The sequence below is a fragment of the Aaosphaeria arxii genome (genome assembly GCF_010015735.1).
Source record: "Aaosphaeria arxii CBS 175.79 unplaced genomic scaffold BU24scaffold_3, whole genome shotgun sequence".
Taxonomy (NCBI): Eukaryota; Fungi; Ascomycota; class Dothideomycetes; order Pleosporales; genus Aaosphaeria; species Aaosphaeria arxii.
Window position 1 is genome coordinate 2,222,003 of NW_022983476.1, and position 27,280 is coordinate 2,249,282.

Consider the following 27,280-nt stretch of genomic DNA (forward strand, 5'->3'; position numbering starts at 1 on the left):
GCATCTCGAACATTCACTAACATACAAATCAGACTGAAGCAATCAGCATTAGCTGCAAACTTCGGTTTCTACTGAACATCTGGAGGTACTGTGTTCGATCCACAGAAGCGACACTTCTTTTTTTGCACTTTTTTTTGGTACATCTAGCTATTTTTCTTGGATCAGGAAGCGAGGAAATGGTCGACGGGTCGGCCAATCAGGGAGCGAGTAGATATGAGTTCAGGAAGGCCATTCAGTTGGCTGCTGTTAATTGATACCAATTTTTGTAGTACACTTTCCAGGTCTTGTCGTGTGTGACTATCATTCGTTCTGCGTGATCTATTGGCACGATGTGTTCAAGCTTGATGTAATTCATGTGGAATGATTCTTGGATTCAATTGATGTGCAATTTTCTTTCTTGCTAGAGTTAATGATTCGAGAAGAGGTCTCAGCAATTTCCACTCTCTTAGCATTGAGTCTATCGAGCGTTTTATTTTTGTACATTACAATGTAATCCATGAATGGTATCAATAATTGTTGATAACGGCTGTCCGGAGTTGTCACTGAGTGGTTGGATCTTGTAATCGATTAGAAAGTGGGCCGTGCGCATATTTTTGTACATCGATCTGCTGCGGTCCTCGCTTGCGCCAGTTCAAGCCCGCGACGCTCACCTTGAAACCGGAGCATTGGGACTTATACAGCAGGCATGGTATGATTTGAGTCGTCAATTGAGATACCTGACCTCAACTAATGATCCACTAGGCTCCTACAGTAACCAAGAAGCGCACTACAGCGCGCGCAAAAGTAGCTCGAGTCCCCAAGCCTACAACAACCAGTGCTGCCACATCCGCAAGCGCAGCAGGAAGCGGCGTCTTCGCCTCGAAAACCGACAGACGCGCCCACAAGCACTCCTCGTTCGTCTCCAAGATCGAGAAGAACTCATCCAAGACGTTAAAGCGACGGCGGCCGAACAAGAAACTGGTCGCGACGCTCGAATCCCTCGCAGATGCTCTCCCGGGTCTTGAGGATGGTGAAGGCGACAGGGACAACGATAGTGGTGATATGGTGATTGGACAAGCGAAGATCCAGAAGCGGAGGAATCTCAAGAGCTTGAAGAGTCGACCGGGCGCAATGAAACGGAAAGAGAAGCTGGAAAGAATGGAGAGGGAGCGGTTCAATGCAAATTTAGCGCAGATGGCTGGCAAGAACGAGAATACCACATCTATTGCAGATCGGTGGGCAGCTTTGAAGAGCCACGTGCAAAGCACTGTGGAGACCAAGGCCGAATTTGCGGAGAAGAAGGGTTGAAAGTTCAAAGATGCCAGAAACGAAAATTCACGGTCGACCACAGAAGGTGCTGCTGGACATATGAATGCATAAACCTTACCGACAATGTGGTCATGCAAGCAGAGCTTTTCCGTCTTCTCTAGAGGCATGGTGGATGTGCAAAACCAGCAATGGGAGACTCGGACGGGATTCTACAACGGCTCGGCAGCCTGCGACTATGATATTCGATGCCAGTAGGCTCTCAATGTCAATCAGTCTTGTAATCCGAAAGCGAGGGCTCGCTAGCTCTAACGGACAAGCGTTCGAGGATTGGATAGTGCAGGGAAAGGCCCATGTATGCATTTGACTAGCCAATTTCTTGATACGGCTGCGTCATATGTGAACATCTCAGCCGTCTATTCGCCAGCAAACGAGCTGAATTAGTGTCCATAGATCAAGAAAATGAACATTAGACTACAGTGCTGTCACGGCCATTCTTCAATCGCCCCTTTCTGAAGTTGAGACACAAATCGTCTATTTAGCTAACTCCCGCTCCAACGCATCCGCCATGTCACCCAGAGTATCGAACTTCCAATCGTAAATCTCCTCCGCTCTATTCCCCATAACCGCCCCGGGCCTCACAATCCAGCTAGACTTGATACCCTTTGCCTTTGCCGGGTGGTGGTCATGAAACTGACTTTGCGCCGTCTGGATGATCTCATCCTTCGCGACACCAAAACGTTCCCCGACCGCCTTAATCATATAGTCGAAGTTGGCGAGGTCGGGCTTGTACGACCCGACGTCCTGTGCAGTGATAATGAGGTCAAACGGCGTGCCTTGGAGCGGCCCTGTGTTCGACTTGCTGAACGATTCACGGTCCACGTTGGAGAGCACCACGAGCTTGTAGTGCTTGGACAAGCGGCGCAGCGCGTTGACCGTGTCCGGGAATGCGGGCCATGTGCCAACGGAGTCGCCGAAGTCCTTGGATTGAGACTCTGGTGGTGTGGGAAATCCTAGCTTGGATGCGACTTTTGGGTGGATGGCTGTGAGGAGCTTGTCGTAGGGCATATCTGGCGTCTCGGCTTGCTGTGTGTGTTCGAATTCATGGTAGATCTCTAGAAGCTGTTGCTTCGAAATGTCCTGGCGATTGTTTGATTGGAGTAGTGGTTGCAGGCCATTGACTACGCCGGTTTCCCAATCTATCAGAGTTCCATAGACGTCGAAGCATAGTAGGCGATAATTGGTAAGGGAGCCCATGGTTGATTAAAGAATTGACTGAAAGGACCAAATGAGTGTAGTACTCTGAGGAGATAGAGACTTGATTGTTTTTTTCCATGTACCGTGCACAAAAGCCGATGACAAAGTTCAGTTGCTTGTTATCTGTTTCAAACGGATATTGCATACCCCGCCTCCGATCGCGTGGCTCCTAGGGATGTCATTGTAAGTGGAGAAGCGGGTTCCAGTCGTACCAGTCTAAAACGGGTATCTTTCCGATCTACGATGATAACACAAACAAACAATGAATAGATGAAACTAAAGGTACGCTTGCGTTTCATAGGAATACTTCAAATCTAATACTTCAATCTTGACAAGACTGACCAGTTCGCGTGACCAGCGTATTAATTACCTGCTTCCAGTCCATTTGTAATGTCTTTGACAGCAACGTGCACGAGCTGAATTACCAAACTTATAGTCTGCGAAGATGCTCCAATTTTAATGTAGAGGGTAGTTAAAAGAAGGCGGTTTCTTTCAGACGAATGGCGGAATGGAGGGCATATCGAGGGACGAAATATCAAGTGCCAATGTTGTCAACGACTAAAGTACATTGCTTCGGCCTGAATTTAGTCATATTGAAATCCTAGGTTCTAATTCAAGGGGCAATGGTTAGATCGACATTGCTTGGGCGGAAGAATGCATTCAGGGTAGAGTCGCACATCACAAGATTTTTGAAGTGTCAGGCCGGGGGCCTGTGGTAGTAATTACAATATGTAGGATGAGAGGCAGGAAGTATGGGTTCATAGAAGTCGTAAATGCTCGGAGCAGATGTATTATATACCAGTAAACCAGAAGAACACTCTAGACTGCCTTCACGTTGCGTTCGCTGATGTAGCGACGAGGGTGGAGATATAACGCTACATGCAGATAGCCACTGCAATATGAACAGGATCCTGGTCCGCTGGGCTGCCGAAGTGTGGGATCTTGCTGGAAATACCCCGATGGGAACGAATCATAGCCGTGAGATTTGTCTAAATGACAATATATGTCTGTCGTGGGCCATCATCGAGTTTCGTCATATCCTCAATCTCAGGAAACCAATAGCCGAAAAGTGACTCGGCGTCTTCCGGATCGTCATCCGTGCCATCCTTTTGACAATCATAGCATTCAAAGCGGCCAACTCGACGATACTTCTCCGGCTCGGACTTCGATCGCTTGAGCACCAAGCCAATGATAGATGATCGGAAAGTCATGCTAACTAGCACACAGACAAGTGCATCTCCAGACTTGATGTCATGATGCCCATGCGTAGGTGCCGTGTCCGGTCTGAATTCCACACTGACTGAATTCTTAACAAGCGAGTATTCATTTGTGGCATCGATGCGGAGCTCAGCCTCGGTCGCCATCGCTGCAGCAATGGTAACCGCTCCTCCCCTTGTAGGCGACCAAGCATGTCTGCCACCATCCTTGGCCGAGAAGCTGGCAGTGCAAGCGAGATCCATAGCCGTTGCATTATCAAAGAAGATCGGGGAACCCTCTATTGATGCCCAAGACCAGCTGGGTACACTATTATCAGGGCGATGGCAGATATTGCCGTCATTGGGATACCAGAGAAGGCCAAGGGTGCTGTACGTGTAGTGGCCAGCGACGTAACCGGATTGAATGATCCTGTTGAGTACTTTCGCTACTCCAACTATCGAAGATAATCTGTCCTCTTCATGTGTAAGTTTCCTGGCAGTGTGTTCGGTGACAATATAACTCCAGAGCTGCAACGCATCATCTCGGGCTTGGAAAAGTGCTTCAGTGGGCCCGTTGATAGATGTCGCGGCAAATTTTGAGACAAGTGAGTCTGCTCTATCGTCTCGAAGGGTTTCACTACTAGTCGATAGATCGCTTTCGCTAACGGCCTCGGATAACATGCGAGACAGTTCCTGCTTTACCGTGTTCGTGGCTCTCGAGTCGTACAAAGAATTGTCGATCCTTTCGCACTCACATTGGTATCCTTCCCTGCACTCCAATATCAGTTCGCTGTCAGTGAAATGCAGTACCCTGCGCGCAAGGAGGCTTTCGGCATACGCCCATGCCCGGGTGAGGAGAGGAGTGTGTAGATTGACATCCGGCGAAGTGTTGAAGGGAAGTTCCCAGTCATTCATATGTGCCTCCTCATCGAACGAAGCTTTGAAGCTGTAGTGTGTCGGCTGTTCCCGTACGTAAACATCCGAAACCCAACCTGTATTGTCCGTGACTGGTAATTTGTCTGTGGTTATCTTTGAACGGAACAGTCCATGATCACTATCGGAAGCGGAGGTGGCTGCCATCGTGAGGAACGAATTTCCGAAGATAGTGTCTAGGTTTTGAATCTCCCTGTCTCTGTCGGTGACATCGTCTTGCACGATGCAAAGAGCATCTATCCAGAGCCACCGGACTCCCAAATCTCGCGTGAGTGTGATGGCTTGTTGGAAGGTCCTTGGCAAAACTATCCACGGTATGTTCTTTTGGTAGGCTTGCAATGTTTTCGTAGTTGTCCTGGGTATCTTGGTACCTGTCCCATAGCAATATGATAGTGTGCAATATTCTCCCACTTCATAGGACTGATCTGACCCATTGGATTCGATGAGACATAGTCGGACTCCATCTGGGTCATCGCCAGACAAAACATCCAGTAGTCTCGTAGGAAGAGCAGTCGATGCATTCTGTTGACAACTAGAGTGGTGGGCAACACAGTTTTGTATCAAGCCACGTATTGTTGATATGCCTGTATTTTGCAGTGAATCGTTGGTTAAATGACGTCCAGTGCCTATTGCAGGAAAGGGAGATGGAGTAGCTTTTGATGGTCAGTCATTTCTTCCAAAGCAGGCATTCGTTATAAAGGCGTTCTTGAGCTATCCTTGCAAAGGGAAGGAATCGGTGTGGCAACTTACAAACATCCACAAAAAATTCCAGTTTAAGGTCCGGGTGAGCTTCGCTGTCATCATCACCATTCATTTCGTGTTGGTCCGGGATATCAAAATCAGGTTGGACCCAGCGCAACTCTACTGAAAGATGACGTTGAGCATTAGAGTCATTGAATGATTCGGCTTTGATTTTGACATCCCCCTGTTTCGCGCCAGCGAAGCGATGATGATGCAGCAGGATGCCTTGTAGCAATAGAGAACACGCGCGACATCCTTCATTTGCGGAGAGCTCTAAATCTGGTAGTGTGGTGCTTAACCATTGCGTCCGCTGTGGCGCATGACCATGGCCGAGATCAGACGCCCCGAGTCGATTCTGCAAACCTTTGCAATTCGGACATATTGAGACCATGATGGAAGAGAAGCCAGGGCTTGAACTCGCAAGGAAATAGACAGCGAAATCGGCGATGAGGCTGAGGTTGGGGCTGTCGCTGTCCCCAAGCCTAAGAAAGAGGGGTAGAGTATTTGGGTGGGCTTCGATTGAATAAAGTACTAATGTCGATAACGTAGCCGAAACCTTGGAGAAATGTACCTGAGTCTGTCGCGAAGCTACTGGTAGTGTAGCAAGCTGGTCTTTAAACGTACGGTAGCTTTGTCTGCAATCTAGATAGACTAAATAATCGTTCCGTGGACAGCCATGAAGTTTATAGGATACTATTCGGCGGGAGGAGAAGCGGCGGCAATAGGGCATTTCATGCTGACGAGTCTGCGTCAAGAGTTGCATCCAGACTTCTACGGCTTGCCTATCGCCGACAGATCTGCACTCCTAGGCATGAAACCTCCAATGAAGGGCCAACGCGGGCATGTGAGGTTGCGCCATCAGCCGGGTGGGGAGAGCGATGGCTGTTGGTGAGATTGACTGCTCCAACGGGTCGGAGCTGGTCTCTGGCCTGTGTTGTGGCACCGCGCTTCCAGGCGCTGCATGACTCTCAGGAAAGGGAGCTGGAATAATGCAGCGTTTGTGGCTTCTCCGTAGGGTTCTCGTTGGATTATTATGACATCGAACTCATAAAATAGGCACCCAAGGAGGGTTGATGACGAGCAGCAATTTAGCACAACGTGGTCATGACATGGCTGGCAAAGAGTACAAACAACGTATACTGTATGCAGACTATAGTTGATAGCTACATCTTTGTTGTAGAAAATTTGTAAAGTTTTAGAGAATTTATGCATACATTTATTCGCAAGGTGCATGTGTACATACAGCTCGTCGTGTGCTTCGCGTTTTCGCACGGGTATGGCGCCCTGCACAAGACTACCACCAAAGGACGAGGCGCAACCAGAACATACATCTTCATGCCCTACAGACCCACAGTCACGACAATCTCCCGTGCCACGCCTATCTTGTACCATACCGCCGGTACTTCTTTTCCTCCTCATCCCTCTGTTTACTGTTGGTACAGCAGGACTGTACTACCGATCAGCCTAACCTTATGGGGGACCTTCGCCACGTTCCACAAGCCTTGTCGCTGTCTTGCAATTCAATATCAGGGATGATGCCTCAAATGTGTACTACAGCTTAAGGTCAACCTCGATTTTGCCCATCTGGTGTGCAGAGACTGAGGGAGTTATCCATTCGATTGGTTGGAGCCAATGCTTACTACACTGAAACATTACCAATGCATTTGCCTCCAAATCAAGTAATGGTTACATCAGTAATCTGTAGCTAGATTTTGAGTCTACCAAACATGACCAGAATCCTTTTTGATGATGAAGGTCACAATACGACCACAGGATCCAGTAGAAGACATAGATTAGAAGAGAAACCCAAAGCATTCAAGCACGGATGACTAGGCTCAAGTGGCTTGCATGCGTGCTGTCATCGGTACATTGTCTTTTGTACATCTACTTCTCCACACAATATGAGATGGAATGATACTCAGGCTACGAGGTACGTTGGAGAACATGATGACGCTGATGAGCAGGCCTTAGCGACTTAAAGGTTTGACTATCTGTGCCACATCCTGACTTCTTATGGCATCTTGCGCGAAATTAGTTGATCACCGTGATGATGCTAACCTATTTGATGCATCAATGTATGGAAATTTGATCACAAGGCTATTTGATACCCACCAATTACAATAAGAGCATACACAAGTGGAGACAATGTGTACATCCCTTGCTCATCTTGAGGTACTTTGCTACAGAACAAAATGGTTACCAGTAAGCATAAGCAGCCTCCTTTGGTTTCCGTAATCGTTTGATGGAGGCCTGAAAATAGCCAGTTGATTGGCGCGGTAAAAGAACAGTTGTAGTCCACAATGGGGGCGCAGTACGGGAATGATGGATGTTTTCAGGCGGTCGGGGATGAAAAACAATTGGAATACTTCTTCTCTTATTTCTGGATTCAGAACATAATCACGACAGCAATACGAGCACGAATATTCACTCGATAGAGGAGTATTTAGGAATCTACTACTCAGAAAGGAATAGTGTTCATCACAAACAAGGCTTATCGATAAGGATGCCTCAATTAGCTGAGGTGGCATTGGGGGGCGACGGAGGACGACGGAGACTCAGGATACGAACAACCAGTTTCGCCTTTAAATATCGCGTCTTCATGAAATCTTAAACCCAACAAAAAGCAATATGGCTCCGCGCTCATTACTTGAATCATTACGCCAGCAAATTGCATCATGCGAAACTCAATTACAAGATCTGCGTCAACAACTTGCAGAAGCAGAACGTTCAGAGCGACAACGGCGAGCCCATGATCACCCGCAACACACCTCCAGCATTGATCCTCTCACACATGATATGAGCTATGGTATCCACGATGACTTCCGATCTGAAGTTTTCGCCGTTTTGTCCCATGTGGATGAGCAACGACCGGCGGCAAGCCGGTGGCCACTCGAGCCTACAGAGTACAAACGATACGGCCGTCAACTCATCATGCCTCAGATAGGCATTCAAGGTACTTTTTCCTGCCGTGCTTTCATGCACTCATTCTAGGATCGCCAGTCTAGACGTGTGAACCGATTATTGATCTGCACTCATTTTAGGCCAACTCCGTCTGAAGAATGCCTCTATCTTGATTGTTGGCGTTGGAGGCTTAGGCTGTCCCGCAGCCGCATATCTAGTTGGCGCAGGTATTGGTACGGTCGGATTAATAGATGGAGACGTTGTTGAGGAGTCCAATCTTCATCGACAGATTCTTCATTCCACTGCACGGGTGGGGATGACCAAAGTCGATAGTGCAAGAGTATATCTGAGCTCGTAAGTGTCTGTCCAATCTTTTGCCCACAAGCCTTCGATCAAAATTGCGTAGCAACTAATACATCCACCAGACTGAATCCCAATGTAAACATAATAGCACATGCATCACGGCTAACCCCAGAGACCGCGCTGCAGACAGTACGCCCTTATGATCTTGTTCTAGACTGCACAGACACACCAGCATCACGCTATCTAATCTCAGATACATGCGTGCTCCTGGGTAAACCACTTGTATCAGCCTCAGCTCTCCGGACCGATGGCCAACTAATGGTTCTGAACAACCCACCACTACCCCCGGGAGAAGTCCAAGGCGGTCCATGCTACCGATGCGTATTTCCCAAGCCTCCCCCACCGGAATCCGTAGTCTCGTGCGGCGATGGAGGCATCCTTGGTCCAGTGGTGGGAACGATGGGTGTACTGCAGGCTTTGGAAGCTATCAAAGTCTTGACGCGTGAGACTGATCAATCTCCTGTCCGCTCGTCCACGCCAGATCCTCCAAGTCTATTGATCTTCTCTGCTTACGCAAGCCCCATGTTCCGCAGCATCCGATTAAGGAACCGAAAAGCGAAATGTGCAGCTTGTTCTGCTCAGGCTAGCATAAGTGCGGAGGCAATCACTTCTGGCAGTCTGGACTATGTACAATTCTGCGGGGCGATCAATCCGGTAGATGCACTCAAAGCGAATGAACGTATATCTGTGGACAATTACGCCAAAGTTCGGTTAGAGGTCAACCCTTTTACCGGTACGGAGCCTAGCAAAGACAGCCATATTTTGGTCGATGTTCGCGAGAAAGTACAGTTCGACATCTGTAATCTTGAAGGCAGCGTCAACATCCCATTTTCTGTTGTGTCCAGTACCCAAGCTCCCATAACCAGCTCCCAGAATAATGGTGAGCAGACCCCCGCTGTGCCCGAATGGGTATCGGCGTTGCGGAGCCACCCTGAAAAACCAATCTTTATTGTATGTCGACTAGGCAATGATTCGCAGATTTCTGTGAAAAAGATGAAAGAGCTAGGCCTCGACAACGGAGGGCAGAGATGGATCGGTGACATCAAGGGAGGGCTGCGAGCTTGGAGAGAAAACATTGATCCTGAATTTCCAGATTATTGATATTCTATTCAACCTCTGGTACGCTTTCATCTGTTGGGCATCAATTTCACAATTTCTTAGGCCATGCACATAATAAATACGAAATCCTAGCACTTTCCACAATATCCACAACCATCTGCGGAGCATCTGGTGTAATGGCCACCTTCATCCGACTGCGAGTCGAACCCTTCGAGCCTGACTTACGGAGAAGTGCAAACTCCGCCGCCTTCATCTGAGTCGCTACCTTCGCCGGCCCATTTTTTGCGCCATTCCAACGGAAGGACGTGTGTCCCGCCTTCCTTTTGTTTGTGTATTTGAAGGAGGCCCTTCTCAGACGAGTAGATCTCGAGAGGTTCCCGGTGCTTGAGGGCAATCTCCGTGATCTTCTCAAGCAAAATGGATAGACGGTTCAATTCAGTCCGATGGTCTGTTTCCCACTTCTGCAGATCTTTCTCGACACTTTTCACATGTATGTCATCTTTTTGAAATGTTCCTGCGCCATCGTGATACGCAATAATGAAGTTGGGTATCTGTTTGATGTAGAGCAGGGGCATCACGTTGTCCACGTTGAATTCCCCCCACCGGTTTGACCGTGTTTTGAGATCGAAGATTGAGTCTTGTGGTACCACAGAGCCTCCCTCTCGGATGCGTAGACAAACACCATCTCGAGATGACACGTTTCCCACACTTGCACCTATGAATGCTCCAATCAGGGTCTCCTCGTCAGACTCGCTTGAGCTGGGTGTCAAGCCTGACCGAGGGTTTTGGACGTGCTCGTGATTAGTTACTGAAAACAATTGCCCGTCGCTCTCGAATCGTACGATGCAATTGTGCTGCCCAAATGTGTATTGGACGAGTCTTTGGTGGGACTCTGAGCCTTGAACATCTCTGGGCCATTCAGTGTAGGCTTCAGGAAACGTATGGCCAAAGCCACGCACATCTTCGATCAGCTCTTTTGGGTCGTTTTCTTTTCTTACGAAGAAAACAGTCTTCCCAACAGCCTCCACGAGAAATCTATACGGCTTGTCATCGTTACGGACGAAGCGAAGTAGATTTCCTAATGTGCTTCCGCATGCGAAAATATTCACAGCAGCGGTCTCGAAGTCTTTGTTGGTGCGGAAGATGGCCTGCACAGCGGGCTCCGTTGGATATGTAGGGTATCTCGCTGCATTGGGATCTCGGTAGTAAGTCCCTTTATCCTCTTCAAGTCTGCGTGGCTTATTGAGAGGCTTCCACAGAGGAGGTTCACCTATCAACGTAAATTACTGTGATATTGCAGTACGAAGATCACTCACCAGGTACCAGTATTGTGGGGTTTTCGCGATTCATCCAAGTGTACGACGCAACGTAGCTGCAGTTGCTGATAGTAGCATCCGGAGACGTAATGCTCGATGGTCTAGTCAGATCCGCGTTCTTATACTCTACCAGATGCTGCCCTAATGGATCTTTGCCAATATCCGGCTTCGGCGGTCCCTTAGGTTTGGAGTAATGGTGGCCTTTACCTCGAGGCGCCCACCTACCGCCTCTTGTGCCGTACGAAGAAGTACGGCCTCTTGAAGATAACATTTTGGTGCCGAGTGAATATAGAGGAAGTAAGTGGAAATGATGATGCTTGTTTATCCCTAGATTTCAGTGCCCAATATATAAAGATATGGCTTAAACTGCTGCCTAGTGCCCAAGGCTGAGGGGAATGATGTTTTCATCCCTTCGTGTGGCACGACAGCAAAATGATAGGCCTGAAGTGTTCATGAAGATATCAAAGGACGCGAGGCTGCCAAATAAAACGCTTCCCTGCATGAGGGACGTTCTGCGGCCTCCAATCAATTTGCATGGCCAGACCCCGTAGATAGTACCGGTAACTCCTTGTGCATTGTGCGACCTGCCCCAGGCATCCATGTAGAAGAAAGTATGAAATGTCTCGCCATCTGGACCTTTTCAAAGAGCCAGCAGAGGATTTCTTGATTATTTTGCCTCATTCTTTATTTTATCGATACATCAGCCGAAGCCCCAGTATGGCCAGTCAGGGAGACGCAGCAAAGCGAACAGCTGGTTTACAGAAGCTCTTTGGTCAAGTAATTCACGGCCATCGGGATCTTAAAACCGTGGCGGATGGCAATCGGTTTCTAGAGGCATTGTGCTCATATGAAGATGCTGCGAAATGCGTCGAACGCCTGGTCGCTGGCCCAAAAGGCTACGATGCAATTGGCGCAGCATTTCGTTTCTCTGGGGATTGCTCTTTCCTGAACGGCCCAGGAAGCCGAGCAATCCTCTATCTTTCCAATCCGGCTCTCAAACAACTGCACAGTGGAGGGTTCCTCCCCCGCATTCTGAAAGCGATCCTCGACCCTCCGACATACTGGAATACGATGATTGAAGCCCATCATACGGGCGTGCTCACTGCAGACGCTACCCAAGCGTTTGCATGGCTCCTACTGGAGCTTCTTTGCTCTCATAACGACGGCTTGCCAGATGCCCGTTCGGTTGCGGAGCAAGTCTCTCAAAGTGGATCGTTGGTTACCGCAGAAACTCCCGAAACGCGCGGCTTTGGGCACAAGATTCAACATGTTCTTCATAGTACTTCTTCGAATGACCTTGATGGCCCTGGAGGACGTCACGACAATGACTTCGCTGACTTCAAGAAAATCAAAATCCTGCCAACATCCGACGAATTTTTGAGTACCGAAAAACCATTTTACCGAACAGCTAATGCTATCGATGCTGAGGAACCTGGAAGTCGGCCATTTGTTCATCTCGACAATCAGTTCCGCCTCCTACGTGAGGATTTTATGGGTGAGTTACGACATGACTTCCATGTGGCTACTGGACAGAAGAAGGGTCGCAAGAAGCTTGTTCTTTCAAACTCGACATTGGAAGGAGTCAATTGTGGGACCGAGTCCAGGCCCAAGGCATGTTCTTTGAAATTTCGTTGCGAGGCAGACATTCCACAATTGCAAGCAATTGAAAAGATACATCTTCGTAAAGCGCATCTTTCGGCAAATAAGAACATTCTGAAGCATCTATCTTTCGGCTGCTTGATTAGCGAAGGAAAGGTGCTTGCTTTTGCCAACATCGATAGAGATGAGGACCAGCTAGCAAAGAACCCCCCTGTTCTAACTTTGAAGATTGCTAGTAGCTCCTCTTTCGATCAGATCTTGCTCACAAGTCGGCTGAAGCGAGACCTTCACTTCGTGTTGGTAGAGACAGCTGTCTTCGCATTTGAGCCCATCCTAAGACGCCTTCAAAATATGGAAACTATACCCCTGCACCAACAGATATTAGGAGAGCGCATGGAGGTTACCGAATCAATTTCTTCACCCCTGCTAGATGATATTGTCCGGATAATCCGCGAAAGCTGGGAGAATGACCTGCAGGATGTGCTTGGGACAACTAAACAAGTGCGGTTGGATGCTGCTCAGACCGAGTCACTACTTACCGGGCTACTAAATCAAGTGAGCCTTATACAAGGCCCTCCAGGTATTTCGAGAACTCCAATAAGTCCTTCTATACACTGATTACTTGTTCAGGGACAGGAAAATCGTTCATAGGCGCTTTGATCGCGAAGATATTGCATGACCGCACCGACGAGATTCTGCTTGTCTTGACGTACACAAACCATGCGCTCGATCAATTCATCGACGACCTCCAACGCATTGGTATACCTCCCAACTCAATTGTACGGCTCGGCCACCGCTCAAGTGCAGGAAACAAGGCATTGTCTCTCTCTGGTCAGAGTTCTGACTACCGCCGCAGCAGAGAGACATATGAATTGTTGGATAATGAGAAGAAAGCGGCGGACAGCTTCCGTGCTGCCATCACGAATAAAATGAACGGATTAAATAACGCTCCTATCAAGAGGAGTGAAGTCCTAGAGTTTCTAGAGTTCTCAGACGACTCGGAATTCTTCGATGCATTCACCATTCCGGAAGAAAATGGTGAGATGACCAAAGTAGGGAAGGGTGGCAAACGTATTGATCGTTTGTATCTCCTTGAACGATGGTTAGATGGAAAAGGTGCTGGGATTTTCCGAGAACAAGCTGAGATTGATTTTCCTACAGTATGGAATGTTGACCGTCGAGAACGGCCTGCTCTCTGGGACAAGTGGGTGACAGACCTTGTACAGGACCAAGCATCGGACCTTGGTCATCTCATGGCACGATACAATAAGTGCTGCGAGAGAATTGACCAGTTGTATAACTCGAAAGACGGTGATATTTTGAGCACCAAGCGCATCATTGCCGCCACCACCACTGGGGCAGCAAAATACGCAGAAGCAATCCAAAAAGCATCACCGGGTGTCATACTGGTTGAAGAGGCTGGAGAGATCCTTGAGAGTCACATCCTAACGGCCATGACGATCAAGACCAAACAGCTCATCTTGATCGGCGACCACCAACAGCTACGACCGAAAGTCAACAATTATGCCTTGACGATAGAGAAAGGAGATGGGTTCAATCTGAATGTGTCCCTTTTCGAGCGGTTAGTTGTTGCGGGTTTTCCTCACACCACGCTCAAACAGCAACACAGAATGCGCCCAGAGATATCAACACTGATCAGAAAATTGACATATCCAGACTTGAAAGATGCATCAACAACACTTGGCAGACCTGATTTGAGGGGGTTTCAGGACAATATAATGTTTCTTTCTCACGATCATCTCGAGCTCAATGCTGAGCGCATTGCCGACCGTCGGGATGAAGGAGCAAAGACCAGCAAAGAAAATCAATATGAGGCCGAAATGGTCTTGAAGTGCGTTCGCTATATTGCTCAGCAAGGATACGGCACGGATGATATCGTGGTTCTTACCCCTTACTTGGGTCAACTTTACCTGCTTATGAAACTACTCTCCACGGATAACGATCCTGTATTGAACGATTTGGATTCATTTGAGCTTACCCGTGCTGGTCTACTCACTTCAGCCGCCGCTGGCGTACAGAAGAGGCGGCTTAAGATATCCACAATAGGTAAGAACGCTTATCTAGCTGGGTTCCACCAGCCCAATTATTAACAAGCACCAGACAACTATCAAGGCGAGGAAAGCGACATTGTTATAGTCTCTTTGACCAGGAGCAATAAAAATGGCGGCATTGGATTCATGTACTCACCTCAAAGAGTCAATGTTCTTCTATCCCGGGCGAGGAATGCATTGATTATGATTGGAAATGCAGAGACGTTTGTGAAGAGCCGTAAAGGCCAAGAAGTATGGGTGCCATTGCTCGACCAACTGCGGAAGAACGGGCATGTGTATGATGGTTTTCCGGTGAGATGCGAGCAGCATCCACAAAAAGAAGCGATGATAACCACAAAAGATGAATTCGATTCATTATGCCCGGATGGTGGATGCGCAGAACCTTGGTAGGTCACTCACAGACATATCATTGTGTTTTGCTAATAGTAGCCAGCGGAGTGCAATTGAATTGTAAAATGCACACGTGTCCACAGCGCTGCCATCAACTTCAAGATCATAGCAAAATGGCTTGTCGAGCTGTTGTTGTATCGCATTGTCCTCAGAAGCACAAGATAAAGCGACGATGTCATGACATAGCAGCTTTATCATGCAAAACTTGCGACGAGGAGGCCAAGGAGAAGCAGCGGAAGATTCAGCGTGACTTTCAGCTCGACGAAGAAAGAAAAACGAAGCAACTGGATTATGCCATCAAGCTCAAAAAAATCAAAGACGAGATGGAGCATCAGAAGCGCATTCTCCAGGACGAAGCAGATGAGCAAGATATGCAGAGAACACTCGCCCAAGAGGAAAAGGACCTGGAAGAATTCAAGAAGAGAGTTTCAACAAGAAAAGCACAGAATAAGGCTAAAGCAACAGAGGAAGGCACATCCCATGGCAAACAACACACAACACAGACTACTAACAGTCAGCCAAATCCGACCAAGTCCACGGATTCTACAACAGCATCTTCATCAACCTCGAACAAAGGGTCACAGAAGATAGATCAGAAGAGTCCAGCCCAAGACGATTGGGACCATCAGAAGAAGTTTGAAGGAGCCCAGAGTGAGGCATTGGATGCGCTGATGGCTATGATTGGTAACTGACTACTTTATGATTACATGATCGAAAGTCCTAATGTTCAACAGGCCTCGAATCCGTGAAACAGGAATTTCTCGCTATCAAAGCGAAAGTCGACACTGTCGTTCGTCAACAAATTTCTTTGAAGGATGAGCGCTTTGGCGCCTCCTTACTTGGCAACCCTGGAACAGGAAAGACGACAGTGGCGCGCCTGTATGTGAAGTTTCTCTTCGAAGTTGGTGCACTCCCGGGATGCCATTTCTTGGAGACCTCAGGATCATCATTAGCAAATGACGGCGTCTCAGCGTGTAAATCTCATATTGATACGATCTTGAAAGAGGGAGGCGGTGCCTTCTTCATCGACGAAGCGTATCAGCTCGTGGCTGGTCACAATCCTGGCGGGAAATCAGTTCTGGACTACCTCCTTGCCGAGATTGAGAACCTCACGGGTAAAATTGTTTTCGTCTTAGCCGGGTATCACAAAAACATGGAAGCATTCTTCGGCCACAATCCTGGAATTCCAAGTCGCATCCCAAAAACTTTTGTGTTCGACGATTACGATGACAAGGAATTGCAGCACATTCTAAGCCACTACTTGCACAAGAAGTACAATGGCTGCATGGAAGTTGAAGACGGGATGAGCGGCTTATATATACGTATTGCGGCACGTCGAATAGGACAAGGACGCGGTCGTGATGGATTTGGCAATGCTCGTGAGGTTCAGAATAAGATTTCTCAAATTACAGACCGCCAGGCAAGACGGCTGCACAAAGAAAGAAGGGAGGGCTTACGGCCAAACGACAATTTCCTCAGCAAGGTTGATCTGATTGGGCCGGAACCATCCTCTGTACTTCAGAATAACAAAGCATGGAACAGACTGAAGGAGATGATTGGGTTGAAGGCAGTCAAGGAAGCTATTCAAGTACTGCTGGATGGACTGCAGACCAACTACCATCGCGAACTAGAAGAAAAGCCTCTGGTTCAATATTCATTGAACAAATGTTTCATCGGTTCACCTGGAACAGGGAAAACGACGGTTGCCAAACTCTACGGACAAATACTGAAAGATATTGGCTTTCTATCGAATGGAGAAGGTAAGCTGCTTGTTGTAGAAATTTCCAACATTCTTTACTTGGCTAAACTCCTATAGTGGTAGTCAAGAACCCAGCGGATTTTGTCGGAAACGTTCTTGGGCAATCAGAAAGTAACACCAAAGGCATCCTGGCATCTACCATTGGTAAAGTCTTGATCATTGACGAGGCATACATGCTTGCCGGAGGAGGTACTGCTGATATATACAAGACGGCCGTAATTGACACTTTGGTGGCCGAGGTCCAAAGCACACCTGGCGAGGATCGATGCGTGCTCTTACTCGGATATAAAGATCAGATGGAAGAAATGTTGCGAGATGTGAACCCAGGGCTCGCTAGGCGATTTCCTCTTGATTCTGCGTTCGTGTTTGAGGATTTCACTGACTCCGAGCTTCGACGAGTTCTCGACCTTAAATTGAAAGACACTGGTTTCGAAGCAACTGATCAAGCTAAGTCAACAGCTATGGAAGTCCTCAAGCGAGCTCGAAATCAACCCAACTTTGGTAACGTAGGCGAGGTAGATATCATCCTCGACCGAGCCAAGGCATTGCATCAAAAACATCTCACCGGAGGCATGGTGTCGAGCAAAGACACATTTGATGCCATTGATTTTGATCCAAACTTTGATAGGACAGCACGGGCAGCTATCGATCTGCCATTGCTCTTCCGCGATGTGGTGGGATGTGAAGACCTCATCAAACAGCTTCAGGGCTATCAAACAACAGTTGCAAACATGAAAGCCCTTGGCTTGGATGCACGTGAGCAAATTCCATTCAACTTTTTGTTCAAAGGGCCGCCAGGTATGTTCTGTTACCCGAAATTTCCTACCATTGCTCATCTAATATGATGCAAAGGCACTGGCAAAACAACTACTGCCCAGAAGATGGGCAAAGTATTCTACGACATGGGCTTCCTAGCACAGGCAAAAGTGATCGAATGCTCTGCTACCGATATGATCGGCCAGTACGTCGGCCATACAGGACCTAAAGTTCAGAAACTACTTGAAAAGGCGATGGGTAAGGTACTCTTCATTGACGAGGCCTACCGCCTAGCAGAAGGCGGTTTCGCGAATGAGGCTATGGATGAGCTTGTCGACTGCTTAACAAAGCCGCGGTTTGCACAGAAGCTTGTCACTATACTGGCTGGATATGATGAAGACATGAACAGGCTCATGAGTATCAACCCTGGGCTCACGAGCAGATTCCCAGAATCAGTCATATTCCGGGCTTTAGAGCCGCCTACATGCCTGAAGCTTCTGATAAATGTCCTATCTGACTTACGCAAGCGAAAGCAGGTACCTTTGGATCTTGGAGTACTTTCGCCTCCTTCAGCGCAACTTTCCAAGAAAGTTATTGAGCACTTTCGACTTCTTGCGACTTCGAAATCATGGGGAAATGCTCGAGATGTCAAATCCTTGGCGAAGTCAATGTTTGGTAGCTTGATTTCTGCACCTGGTGAACTTCCTACCAAGCTTGTCCTGACAGAAGATATCATCCTCACGGTCATGGAGACTATGTTGAAAGAACGTTCCCATCGCAATGAAGCTGCGGGTACATCGCGCTTTCCGCTCATGCAGCGAGCCCAGCAACCGCAACAAAGCAATAGCCAGGACCGAGGCAATAACCAGCCTGATATCAAACTTGACACTTCTGTTTCCCCGGGCGAGCCGCCGACCAAGAAATCTGAAGTCGTAAAGGAGCTTGCCGAGGAGCAAGCGCGGCCGCAGCCTCAGAGTAACGATGGTCGCGATCCGAATGTATCGGATGAGGTGTGGCATCAATTGGAAGACGATAAACGCCTAGCACTTGAGCGTGAGAAAGAGCTCCAACACCTGCTCCATGAGAAGATCTTGGAGGAGAAAAAGATCGCTGAGCTCGGACGGACGGAGCAGGCTGCACTTGAAGCAGAAGAAAGACGCAAACTAGAGGAAGAGAAAATCCGACGTGAGGTAGAACGACAAAGGAGAGAGGAGGAGCAAAAGATTGCTGAGCTCAAACGGGAAGAGCAGGCTGCACTTGAAGCCGAAGAAAAACGTAAATTGGAGGAAGAAATCATTCGGCGAGAGATGGAGCGACGCAGGCGAGAAGAGGAGCAAAGGATTGCTGAGCTCAAGCGGGCAGAGCAAGCTGCACTTGAAGCAGAACAAAGACGCAAAATGGAGGGAGAAATGATGCGACGAGAGATGGAGCGGCGAAGAAGAGAGAAAGAGTTATTGGAAAGGGAGCGCGAAAGGAAAAGGGAGATGGAAGTACAGGAAAAGCTGAGGATGATGGGCGTGTGCTGTCAAGGCTTCATGTGGATTAAACAGTCTGGTGGATATCGATGTGCGGGTGGATCTCATTTTATGAGCAATTGGGCTCTGGGCCTCTGAGCTCTTTACTTTGCGAATTTAAGAACGTGTACAAACAATCATGATACACGTTTATATAGTTGAAGTGTATTTGTTGAGATCTCTTGTCGTTGGAACGATAATGGTCCCAGGCATGAGCTTTTGGTTTACGCGATTGAAGGCCAGAAACGACCCAGTATTCGAGTTCTTCAATTTCTAGGTTACGCCAATCAAAGCAAATAGATGAATTAAGCAGTTCTTCTGCTCAGGTAGATGCAGATCGAAGTCAATCGCAAAACTCATATTATTTCATGTGTGGAATGATTTTGCTTACTTGAAAACAGCTGCGAACATGCATTTTAGTGTCGAAGATTCATGTTTTATTATTCTATCGTATACGATAAATGAGCAACAAACCCGACAACAAACCAAACCAGCAGCGCAATGGAACTTCAGTACATTCATATTTTTGCATTTTTGTGAAATTTAGCGACACAATAATGTGAAATTAAATAAACATCAATGCCTAACTCTATTCATTCAAATTCCGACTTTTTGTTCGATGTATTGATCAATGGATAAATCGCTAATAATCAACCTAGTCGCAATGCCCACCCTTTAGGTGTCAATTTCAAGATGATATCACAAATAGCAGCAGAAATCGCGAAAAAGAAAATTACGAATAGAAACCAAGGACCTTATTCGCCCGATCCAAGACCTCTCGCTGGCCCGGCGTCAGACCCTCAGCATCACTATCCCACTCATGCAACCCCATCGCCCTGCACCCCTCCACGCCAACTAGACCCTCCATCTCCTCCACATTAACCCTACCAATGTGCTCGCTCTCGCCGATTCCGCCTCCGAAATCAGGACTCGGGGTGCCGTCGATGAAGGCGCGGCGCTGCTCGGCGAGGTTGATTGCGCTTTCCTCGGTGAGCGGACACGCGGGGATATACAAGACGCTTGAGTCCGAAGTTCCGGAGTGCACTTTGTCGACCGCGTGGATGGTGTCGCAGTGCCAGGCTACATAGTCTCCCGGGCGGACGGTGGGCACGTGGATCATGGACTGTTGGAGGTTGAGGTGCGGGTGGAGGAGGTGCGAGAGTTCCTGGCCGTGTCCTGGGGTGGCACCCTGGATCCAACTCGATGGCTTCGTGTCCATAGACCAGTTGTCCGACTGCAGGAACTCTTGTGAGTTGGTGAGGGCTTCCGAAGTTGTCTGGGCACAGGCTTCGACGCCGCGGCGCGGGGAAAAGAATGGTCGGAGGAGGTAGTAGGCTGTTGCTTTTGCCAGGAGGGGGTTCACGAGGAGTGTCCCTTGGAATGGTCCGGTATGCGAGAGCGAGAGCCAGCCCTGGAACATTCGGAACATAGAGCATGCGCCCACGCCCTGGTGGAGATCTGACTTCACGGGGAGCCTGCAGCTCGCCTCCCAGGGATCAAAGTTCTCCCATTGTCCTTTCCAGATATCGTCATATACTCCACCCAAGCCATATCCCCGTTCATCCCAGCGTTCGACACTGCCTCCGTCTACGTGTGGTCCGAGGGCGAATTTGGCGTCTCCAGGAAGCCTCATGCGCAAGCGGTCGGCGTAGCTGATCGGGTGTTGCGTTGAGACGGGGGCGTGCGAGTCTTTCGAGTGCCAATACGACATAAGCAGGCGTTGTGTCTTCAGCATATTGGGGTGCCCGCGCGCGAGCATTTGCGTCCGCGACCAGTACAGTTCGTAGACTTGGGGATTATCTTGAGGAAACGCTGGAAGCTATTAGAACCCATGTTGGACTATTCGAATTTACTAATGCTGTTCCATACCTTTTGTTTGGGGATTTTGTCTGATGTACTCCCGCAAATCCGCCTTCCATTGCAGAGCATCCTGTTCTGGCACCACGCCTCGCACAACAGCCACTCCCCTCTTCTTCAATTCCTGATTGAATCTCTCGGGCGCATTCTCGAAATCCTCGAAGTTGATCTCAGGTATGACCTTGGAGCCCAGCTCGACGATGAGCGGAATCTCTTCCCGCAGATCCCGCAAGAGGCGCTCCCATGATTCTCGAACCTCGGCTTCCCGACCTCTGATCAGGCGACTTTTGAGGTCTGCGTACTCCGGGGTGAGGGGCTTGAAGTCTTGCCCAGACAGTGAAGCGAAGGCATCAGAGATGTCGCCGGCCCGCTTCTGCGCATGCGCTTGGGTGGCGGCTGTGCGGAGCTGTAGGGATGCAATGACGCGCCTTGAGGCGGACATGCGGGCGCGCAACGACGACGATAGCATGCTGAAAATGTGTATAGAATGAGCTGGTGGGAAATAGTGTTTAGCTCGGGGTTGAATCGAATTTGTAAAATTCCACTGCCTCTTCCATTATATACCCTTTATGCTTCCGACAACAGCTGATGACATAGAGGCCGCTCCGACGACGAAATATCTGGAGAGAAATAATGTGGAGAGGCAGAATGATGTCGGAAATACTTGATATAGATTAGTTTCATACCCTGATCTAGTTAGTTGTAGCGGTGATTCCTAGTCGGGAATAACCCCGCATTCCTCTCTGACGTCTCCTCAAGCTCCTCCGCTTATCGAATTGGAATCGAGGAAAATCATGATGAACAATCTTCCTCGTCTTCGACCTCCTTTCTTGGTCTTCTTGAATGAGGACGCGGAAGAGCTAGCTATAAACAAAAGTCGGATCTAGCGCTAGCATCGACAAAGCCACCGGCAAGCTGTCAAAACGAAAGTGAACCCGTCAACCCGTCAACCCGTCAAGCTGCCCAAGCTCGCCTGATCTTGGTTGCAGCAATTGGACCCCGCGATCCCCCATTCCGCCTTTTTATATATTATCAGACTACTGAAAAGAATCCAATCACTCCACAGAGCGAAGGTCTCAGCCGTGCTTGTCCTTACTGTTTCCCTCGCGTCTGCCCCGCAGGATAAAGGGCAGAAAGAATCGACGGCCCGCCTCTCCACTGACCGCTTTCGTCACACATGATGGCGGGGCTGGCAGAATGCCGCTAACACTCCAGCTTCATCAGGTGCTCATAAGAATATCTCCATCGCTACCATGTTTACAGCGGGGCAGCTCTATAGCGGCTTCTTGGATGCGCGGAAAAACGGCCTTCGTGTCCTATGAGACCAATTGATGCTACTCCTACCGTTCATCCCTCAATACTACACGTGCATTAATCTCTTGTTGTACCGTGAGGTGAGATGGCTCCGGCGGGACGTCCTCCGGATCTTTCTGAGAAAGTTCGCGTATATGAATCTCTGTGAGCCCGCAATGTGCATCTTGTTTGCATCTCCTCAGACTCAGACAACTTCTTGTCTGCCTCTTAAAACACCTGTGTATTGCGTCCAACTCCTTTCAATCTCCGAGCCGCAATGCCCGACTCATACTTGCCCAAGGGCTTCCTATGGGGCTTTGCGACAGCAAGGTATGCTCAATGTTCCCTTTCCTGTCCCTGCGGACCTTATCTCCGGCACGGCACGCCCAATTGCCCGCTTGTGACGTCTTGCCCGCCCGCACGGTAACGTGTACTAAATGTGCCATCTCCAGCTACCAGATCGAGGGTGCTCCCCAGGAGGATGGAAGAGCTGACTCCATCTGGGACACTTTCTGCCGCATCCCCGGAAAGATCGCAGACGGATCGTCTGGTGACGTGGCATGCGATTCCTACCACCGCACCGCCGAGGACATTGAACTGCTGAAGCAGGTTGGAGCAAAATCATACCGCTTCTCGCTCTCATGGTCCAGGATCATCCCTCTCGGTGGTCGCAATGACCCCGTCAACGAGAAGGGTCTACAGCATTACGTGAAATTCGTAGATGACTTGCTTGCTGCTGGCATTGAGCCAATGATCACACTCTACCATTGGGATCTGCCAGAGGCTCTGCAACAGCGTTACAACGGCAAGCTCAACAAGGAAGAGTTCGTCGCCGACTACACAAACTACGCCAGGGTCTGCTTCAAGGCGTTCGGCTCGAAGGTGAAGTTCTGGATCACATTCAACGAGCCATGGTGCAGTTCCATCCTCGGATACAGCACTGGTCTCATGGCACCGGGCCGCTGCAGCGACCGGACCAAGAGCCCAGTCGGTGACAGCAGCACCGAGCCATGGATCGTTGGTCACAACACCTTGATTGCGCATGCTTCCGCCGTTAAGGTTTACAGAGAGGAGTTCAAGGAGAAGGATGGTGGCCAGATTGGTATCACCTTGAATGGTACGTACCCCACGAACTCATCGCTCGGGCGAAACTTTGTCCCTCTTGCCGCCTGTCAGGCGTTCATGCAGCCAGGCGGCACAGCAACATCGCTTCAGTCGAAACTGACCGAATAAACAGGCGATTGGGCCGAGCCTTGGGATCCCGAAGATCCTCGTGACGTCGAAGCCTGCGACCGTAAGATTGAGTTTGCCATCTCATGGTTCGGTGACCCCGTGTACTTCGGAAAGTACCCTGATTCCATGCGCAAGCAGTTGGGCAACAGACTGCCCGAGTTCACAGAGGAGGAGGCTGCTCTCGTCAAGGGCAGCAATGACTTCTATGGCATGAACCACTACTGCGCGAACTACATCAAGCACAAGGACACCGAGCCAGAACTCGACGACTTCTCAGGTAACCTCGAGATCGGCTTCCAGAACAAGGCCGGCGAATGGATCGGCCCAGAGACACAGTCGTTCTGGCTCAGGCCCATGCCGCTAGGCTTCAGGAAGCTCATCAAGTGGCTCAGTGATCGTTACGGTGGTCCGACGTTCTACATCACGGAGAACGGAACCAGTCTCAAGGGCGAGAACGACCTACCTCTCGAGGAGCTGTTGAACGACGACTTCCGCGTCGAGTACTTCAAGGGATACGTGGGGGCTTTGGCAGATGCCCATGCCATCGACGGTGTCGATGTTCGTGGATACTCAGCCTGGTCATTACTAGAGTACGTAAACTTCCATTTCCTTTTCCCTATCTTTTCCAAATTCTTCCTTTCCCCTTAGCCGATCGATACGATGCGGTGGCCGTCAAAACGTGTGAAGGCATGAATCCGGCACAGCTATTGCCGACGGCGCTCTGGCCGTATCGAGATTCGATTCCTAGCTTAGCCGATGGGTGCGGGTCGACCTCGTAATGGGCTGGTGTATTTTGTTTAGTTATCGCGTGGCAATTGAAGCAAACTAACGAATTGTTCCTGCAGTAACTTCGAATGGGCTGAGGGTTACGAAACACGCTTCGGTGTCACCTATGTGGACTACAACGGAGGCCAGAAGCGATATCCCAAGAAGAGCGCCAAAGAGCTCCGAGGCATCTTCGAGAACCTCATCAAAAAGGAGTAAATGGGACCGGGCTGTCGACGGTTGTGGCGTGTGGTTTTTGTAAGCTAAAGAGTCATTTGAACCGAGGTGGGAGTCGGAGTCTGCAGAGAACCTTCGACGCGACTTCTCCTTCTAGCATTCTTCTAGCGTGCAAGGCGGCACAGCAGGCGAGGAATTATGGGCTGCCTGTCTTCCTTTCGGAGGAATGTCACCGATTAGACAATACGGAATATGAAGAAAGAAAGAAAAATATCCACAATGTTCTCCTTCCAGAAATTTCAAATTGCACTTGCTCAGTCACCACTAGAAGGGGCGCGACAGTACTCGTTACGTAGAATTGGCCGCGAGAGCGGGTGCGCGCGTGGTTTGATAGACACGCTTCGGGTCGCTGCCGCTGGGCCGCATTGAATGCCATCCACTCGTTCCATCATCACCTCCCAAGGTGCTCCCGTCGTTGCTGCCGCCTAACGAACCTTGCCGTGTGATGTTTGATGACATCGATCCACCCTGTTGACCATGTGCGGTAGCATGGCCGATTGCTTGCAGGCTGTGAGCGGCAGGTATCTACAACGTATGACCGTATGCCGCACTGGAGGTCGTAAACAGGAATACTTGTAGGCTGCTCGGCACTTGCACTGATCAACGGCGAGACAATCCTGGAGAGGGCCAAGATGATCCTATCTTCTAGGCCACAAGCTAGAAGGATGGGGCGAATATTCGTGCCTTCCAACCTCCTTTCGAAAGCAGGGGGTCAAGTGAGTGTGCGTGTGAGAAAGGAAATACTTCTAGGTGCGAGGAGCGAGCCAGCGAGGGACGTCAGCGACACCCTTGTGGAGCGATGTGGGGATCATTTAAACTTTAATCGTTACGCAAGCGTGGCGCAATGGTCCAGGGCCCTGTGTGCATCAATAACGCTCATGTTTCAGGACTCTTGTCCTCGTGGTTGACTCTTGAGGAGCGTGGAGGCGGGGGGTTAGGAGATAGGTGGTGCTGTACTGTGCATGGCACGCTGTAAACATATGGATTGTCCCATTCTCTCGCTTAATACCGCCCAAAGTCGACGCCTAACCTTGATAACGAAGAACTGGAAGCGGAACGGACTGCGGTTTGGGTTAACTTTGCACGCCGGCTAAGTATACCATTGTCTAGTTGCTACACAACGGGACTGGTGCGGTACCCTAAGTGTGTATCTTTGAAGAAGAGGGTTAAACATCGGAGCGAGAAGCAAAGAGACACCGGATAGATGCTTACCCTCGTTTCGCATTACCTAGCTCTTTTGTGAGGAAGGCTGCATGCCTTTCTCTCGAGGAAGGTTGCTGAACAGAGGTGCAGAGATCATCCAGCGTGGCGCATTACTGCCTGGGTAGCGATGGCCGTTCAGGTAAGGAAGACCCATGTTTGTATCCGAGGTCACAGCGCTGCGAGGCTGCGAGGCATGAACAGTTGGGTTTCTTCGATCTGGCTGGCAGCGTGGGTGGAGTAAAGAAGTAGTGGAGTGGTTGGCCTCAAAAGCTGCAAGTGACTTCAGGGTCCCGCTTTGCGCAATAATTAGACAGACAACTGGGTTTTGACGAACGGATAACCGTGCTCTGGTTTTGCCCCCATAGTCCTACTATAAAATTGTGTTATACTTCGCTTTCTCGTATCCAGGAACTCAATCGAACATTGATGTCCAAAACGGTTCCACGTTGTCCAAATGTGGTCTCCGCATGAAATTGCAGCAAATTATGCAGCTAGCCGGGCCAGCGAAGGTAACACGAGCTCGGCAGTTCCTGGATCCTTCCTGCATCTGGTTTTCAGAGTACATTGCGGGCTGCCTTCTGGAAAAAGCTTGTTGCGTTACACAACACAGCGAACCTCCACGCTTGGGTAATGTAATAACTTAAGTTTGTTCCAACATGTTGGCTGGTTTCTATGAATAAACGCTTGGCAAGATCGATGCAACCGCAATCGTAGCAGCATTTGCGATCTTTGTATGAAGTCGACTTCGTGTATAATAGACTCTACAGAGCGCGCAGGAGCGTGTGCACATTGGATACTTGGATGGCAACTGATGACCACCAACGTCCGAAAATCATTCCCTATGCCTATGGCACCATGTGGAGTTCCGCAGTAAAATCCACTGTGGAAAAACCTGTGGTCAAGAAAGGACGGGGCCATTGGCGGATCTGATAACTTGCAATAATAGTGGGTGGTTGGTTCGCTTTCATTTCATTGTTGATGCGACCAACATGTGTACATACACATATGTCAGAAGGTACGCAGTACAGCGCGCAGTGCGGCTACCGTGGGGGCACCAAAACATGTCGATGCACCGACTAGACCCAAAGTTAGAGCGAAAATCCGTAGGTATGCGAAAATGGTCGAAGAATAGGCAGTAGTTATGAGCATGGACGGCGGAAGATGCGACCTAAACGTAAATACCGAACCATAAGTTCAAGGGGTTGTCTGAGCAGCGACGCTAGAAGGAGCTGAAAAGATTCCAAACCGTGGTCAATTGTTCTTCCCATGCTTCACTACTGCCCCGCGTGTACATAGGTACAGTCGCTTCTTTTGGTGCACAGCAACTCAGGCTTGAGGCAGGATTAAACTTTCGTGAGCACTGAGATCGACAAGTAGACGAAGTATTGGCGGTTTCAACCCTGCAGCAGCTCATGACGTCCATTGAGTGACTGGGAAGGTTTGGAGAAATTGTCACGCAACTTGAAGAGCACTCCACCACCTCCACCCATCATCGCGCCAACCTTGGTTGTTAATAGTTGTTATCAACCACCAGAGCAAGATCAAACCTTCCGCTGTATGTAGGTACAGCGGAGAAGCAATGGCGCGGCAG

The 27,280-nt window shown here is 49.2% G+C and overlaps 8 protein-coding genes across 8 annotated transcripts; 4 read left to right on the plus strand and 4 right to left on the minus strand.

Moving 5' to 3' along the window:
• The first annotated feature begins 643 nt into the window (after positions 1 to 643).
• BU24DRAFT_420678 (uncharacterized protein) lies at positions 644 to 1,738 on the plus strand. Its single transcript, XM_033527538.1, has 2 exons — positions 644 to 688; positions 742 to 1,738. Exons 1-2 carry the CDS (start codon positions 686 to 688, stop codon positions 1,285 to 1,287), a joined length of 549 nt encoding a protein of 182 aa, XP_033385973.1. The 5' UTR covers positions 644 to 685; the 3' UTR covers positions 1,288 to 1,738.
• BU24DRAFT_440531 (haloalkanoic acid dehalogenase) lies at positions 1,619 to 2,648 on the minus strand. The gene has a single exon (XM_033530373.1). The coding sequence runs from the start codon at positions 2,500 to 2,502 to the stop codon at positions 1,780 to 1,782; it is 723 nt and encodes a 240-aa protein (XP_033385974.1). The 5' UTR covers positions 2,503 to 2,648; the 3' UTR covers positions 1,619 to 1,779.
• An 843-nt stretch (positions 2,649 to 3,491) lies between these two features.
• On the minus strand, positions 3,492 to 5,763 carry BU24DRAFT_432295 (HET-domain-containing protein; the record flags this gene model as incomplete). The annotated part of the gene is made up of 2 exons (XM_033529916.1): positions 3,492 to 5,284; positions 5,382 to 5,763. The coding sequence occupies 2 exons, from the start codon at positions 5,761 to 5,763 to the stop codon at positions 3,492 to 3,494; spliced, it is 2,175 nt and encodes a 724-aa protein (XP_033385975.1).
• A 2,237-nt stretch (positions 5,764 to 8,000) lies between these two features.
• Positions 8,001 to 9,737, plus strand: BU24DRAFT_389051 (molybdopterin biosynthesis protein moeB; the record flags this gene model as incomplete). The annotated part of the gene is made up of 3 exons (XM_033525026.1): positions 8,001 to 8,325; positions 8,414 to 8,627; positions 8,699 to 9,737. 3 exons carry the CDS (start codon positions 8,001 to 8,003, stop codon positions 9,735 to 9,737), a joined length of 1,578 nt encoding a protein of 525 aa, XP_033385976.1.
• An 86-nt stretch (positions 9,738 to 9,823) lies between these two features.
• Positions 9,824 to 11,298, minus strand: BU24DRAFT_440534 (uncharacterized protein; the record flags this gene model as incomplete). Its single annotated transcript, XM_033530374.1, has 3 exons — positions 11,012 to 11,298; positions 9,935 to 10,965; positions 9,824 to 9,889 (listed from the first exon to the last, which is right to left on the minus strand). Exons 1-3 carry the CDS (start codon positions 11,280 to 11,282, stop codon positions 9,824 to 9,826), a joined length of 1,368 nt encoding a protein of 455 aa, XP_033385977.1. The 5' UTR covers positions 11,283 to 11,298.
• Positions 11,299 to 11,673: 375 nt separating this feature from the next.
• BU24DRAFT_490767 (P-loop containing nucleoside triphosphate hydrolase protein) lies at positions 11,674 to 19,386 on the plus strand. The gene is made up of 7 exons (XM_033533736.1): positions 11,674 to 13,190; positions 13,241 to 14,677; positions 14,732 to 15,068; positions 15,116 to 15,756; positions 15,807 to 16,832; positions 16,889 to 17,629; positions 17,684 to 19,386. The coding sequence occupies exons 1-7, from the start codon at positions 11,729 to 11,731 to the stop codon at positions 19,198 to 19,200; spliced, it is 7,161 nt and encodes a 2,386-aa protein (XP_033385978.1). The 5' UTR covers positions 11,674 to 11,728; the 3' UTR covers positions 19,201 to 19,386.
• A 448-nt stretch (positions 19,387 to 19,834) lies between these two features.
• Positions 19,835 to 21,400, minus strand: BU24DRAFT_345343 (DUF1479-domain-containing protein; the record flags this gene model as incomplete). Its single annotated transcript, XM_033523442.1, has 2 exons — positions 19,835 to 20,913; positions 20,971 to 21,400. 2 exons carry the CDS (start codon positions 21,398 to 21,400, stop codon positions 19,835 to 19,837), a joined length of 1,509 nt encoding a protein of 502 aa, XP_033385979.1.
• Positions 21,401 to 22,528: 1,128 nt separating this feature from the next.
• Positions 22,529 to 24,468, plus strand: BU24DRAFT_344991 (glycoside hydrolase family 1 protein; the record flags this gene model as incomplete). Its single annotated transcript, XM_033523427.1, has 4 exons — positions 22,529 to 22,581; positions 22,704 to 23,368; positions 23,489 to 24,074; positions 24,330 to 24,468. 4 exons carry the CDS (start codon positions 22,529 to 22,531, stop codon positions 24,466 to 24,468), a joined length of 1,443 nt encoding a protein of 480 aa, XP_033385980.1.
• Positions 24,469 to 27,280: the final 2,812 nt, after the last annotated feature.

Excerpts from the sequence above, each read along its gene's own strand:
- BU24DRAFT_440531 (XM_033530373.1), bottom strand. The coding sequence starts at position 2,502 with ATGGGCTCCCTTACCAATTATCGCCTACTATGCTTCGACGTCTATGGA.
- BU24DRAFT_490767 (XM_033533736.1), top strand. The coding sequence starts at position 11,729 with ATGGCCAGTCAGGGAGACGCAGCAAAGCGAACAGCTGGTTTACAGAAG. Across the intron at positions 15,069-15,115 it reads GGTGGATGCGCAGAACCTTG|CGGAGTGCAATTGAATTGTA; the intron begins GTAGGTCACTCA and ends AATAGTAGCCAG. Across the intron at positions 15,757-15,806 it reads TGCGCTGATGGCTATGATTG|GCCTCGAATCCGTGAAACAG; the intron begins GTAACTGACTAC and ends AATGTTCAACAG.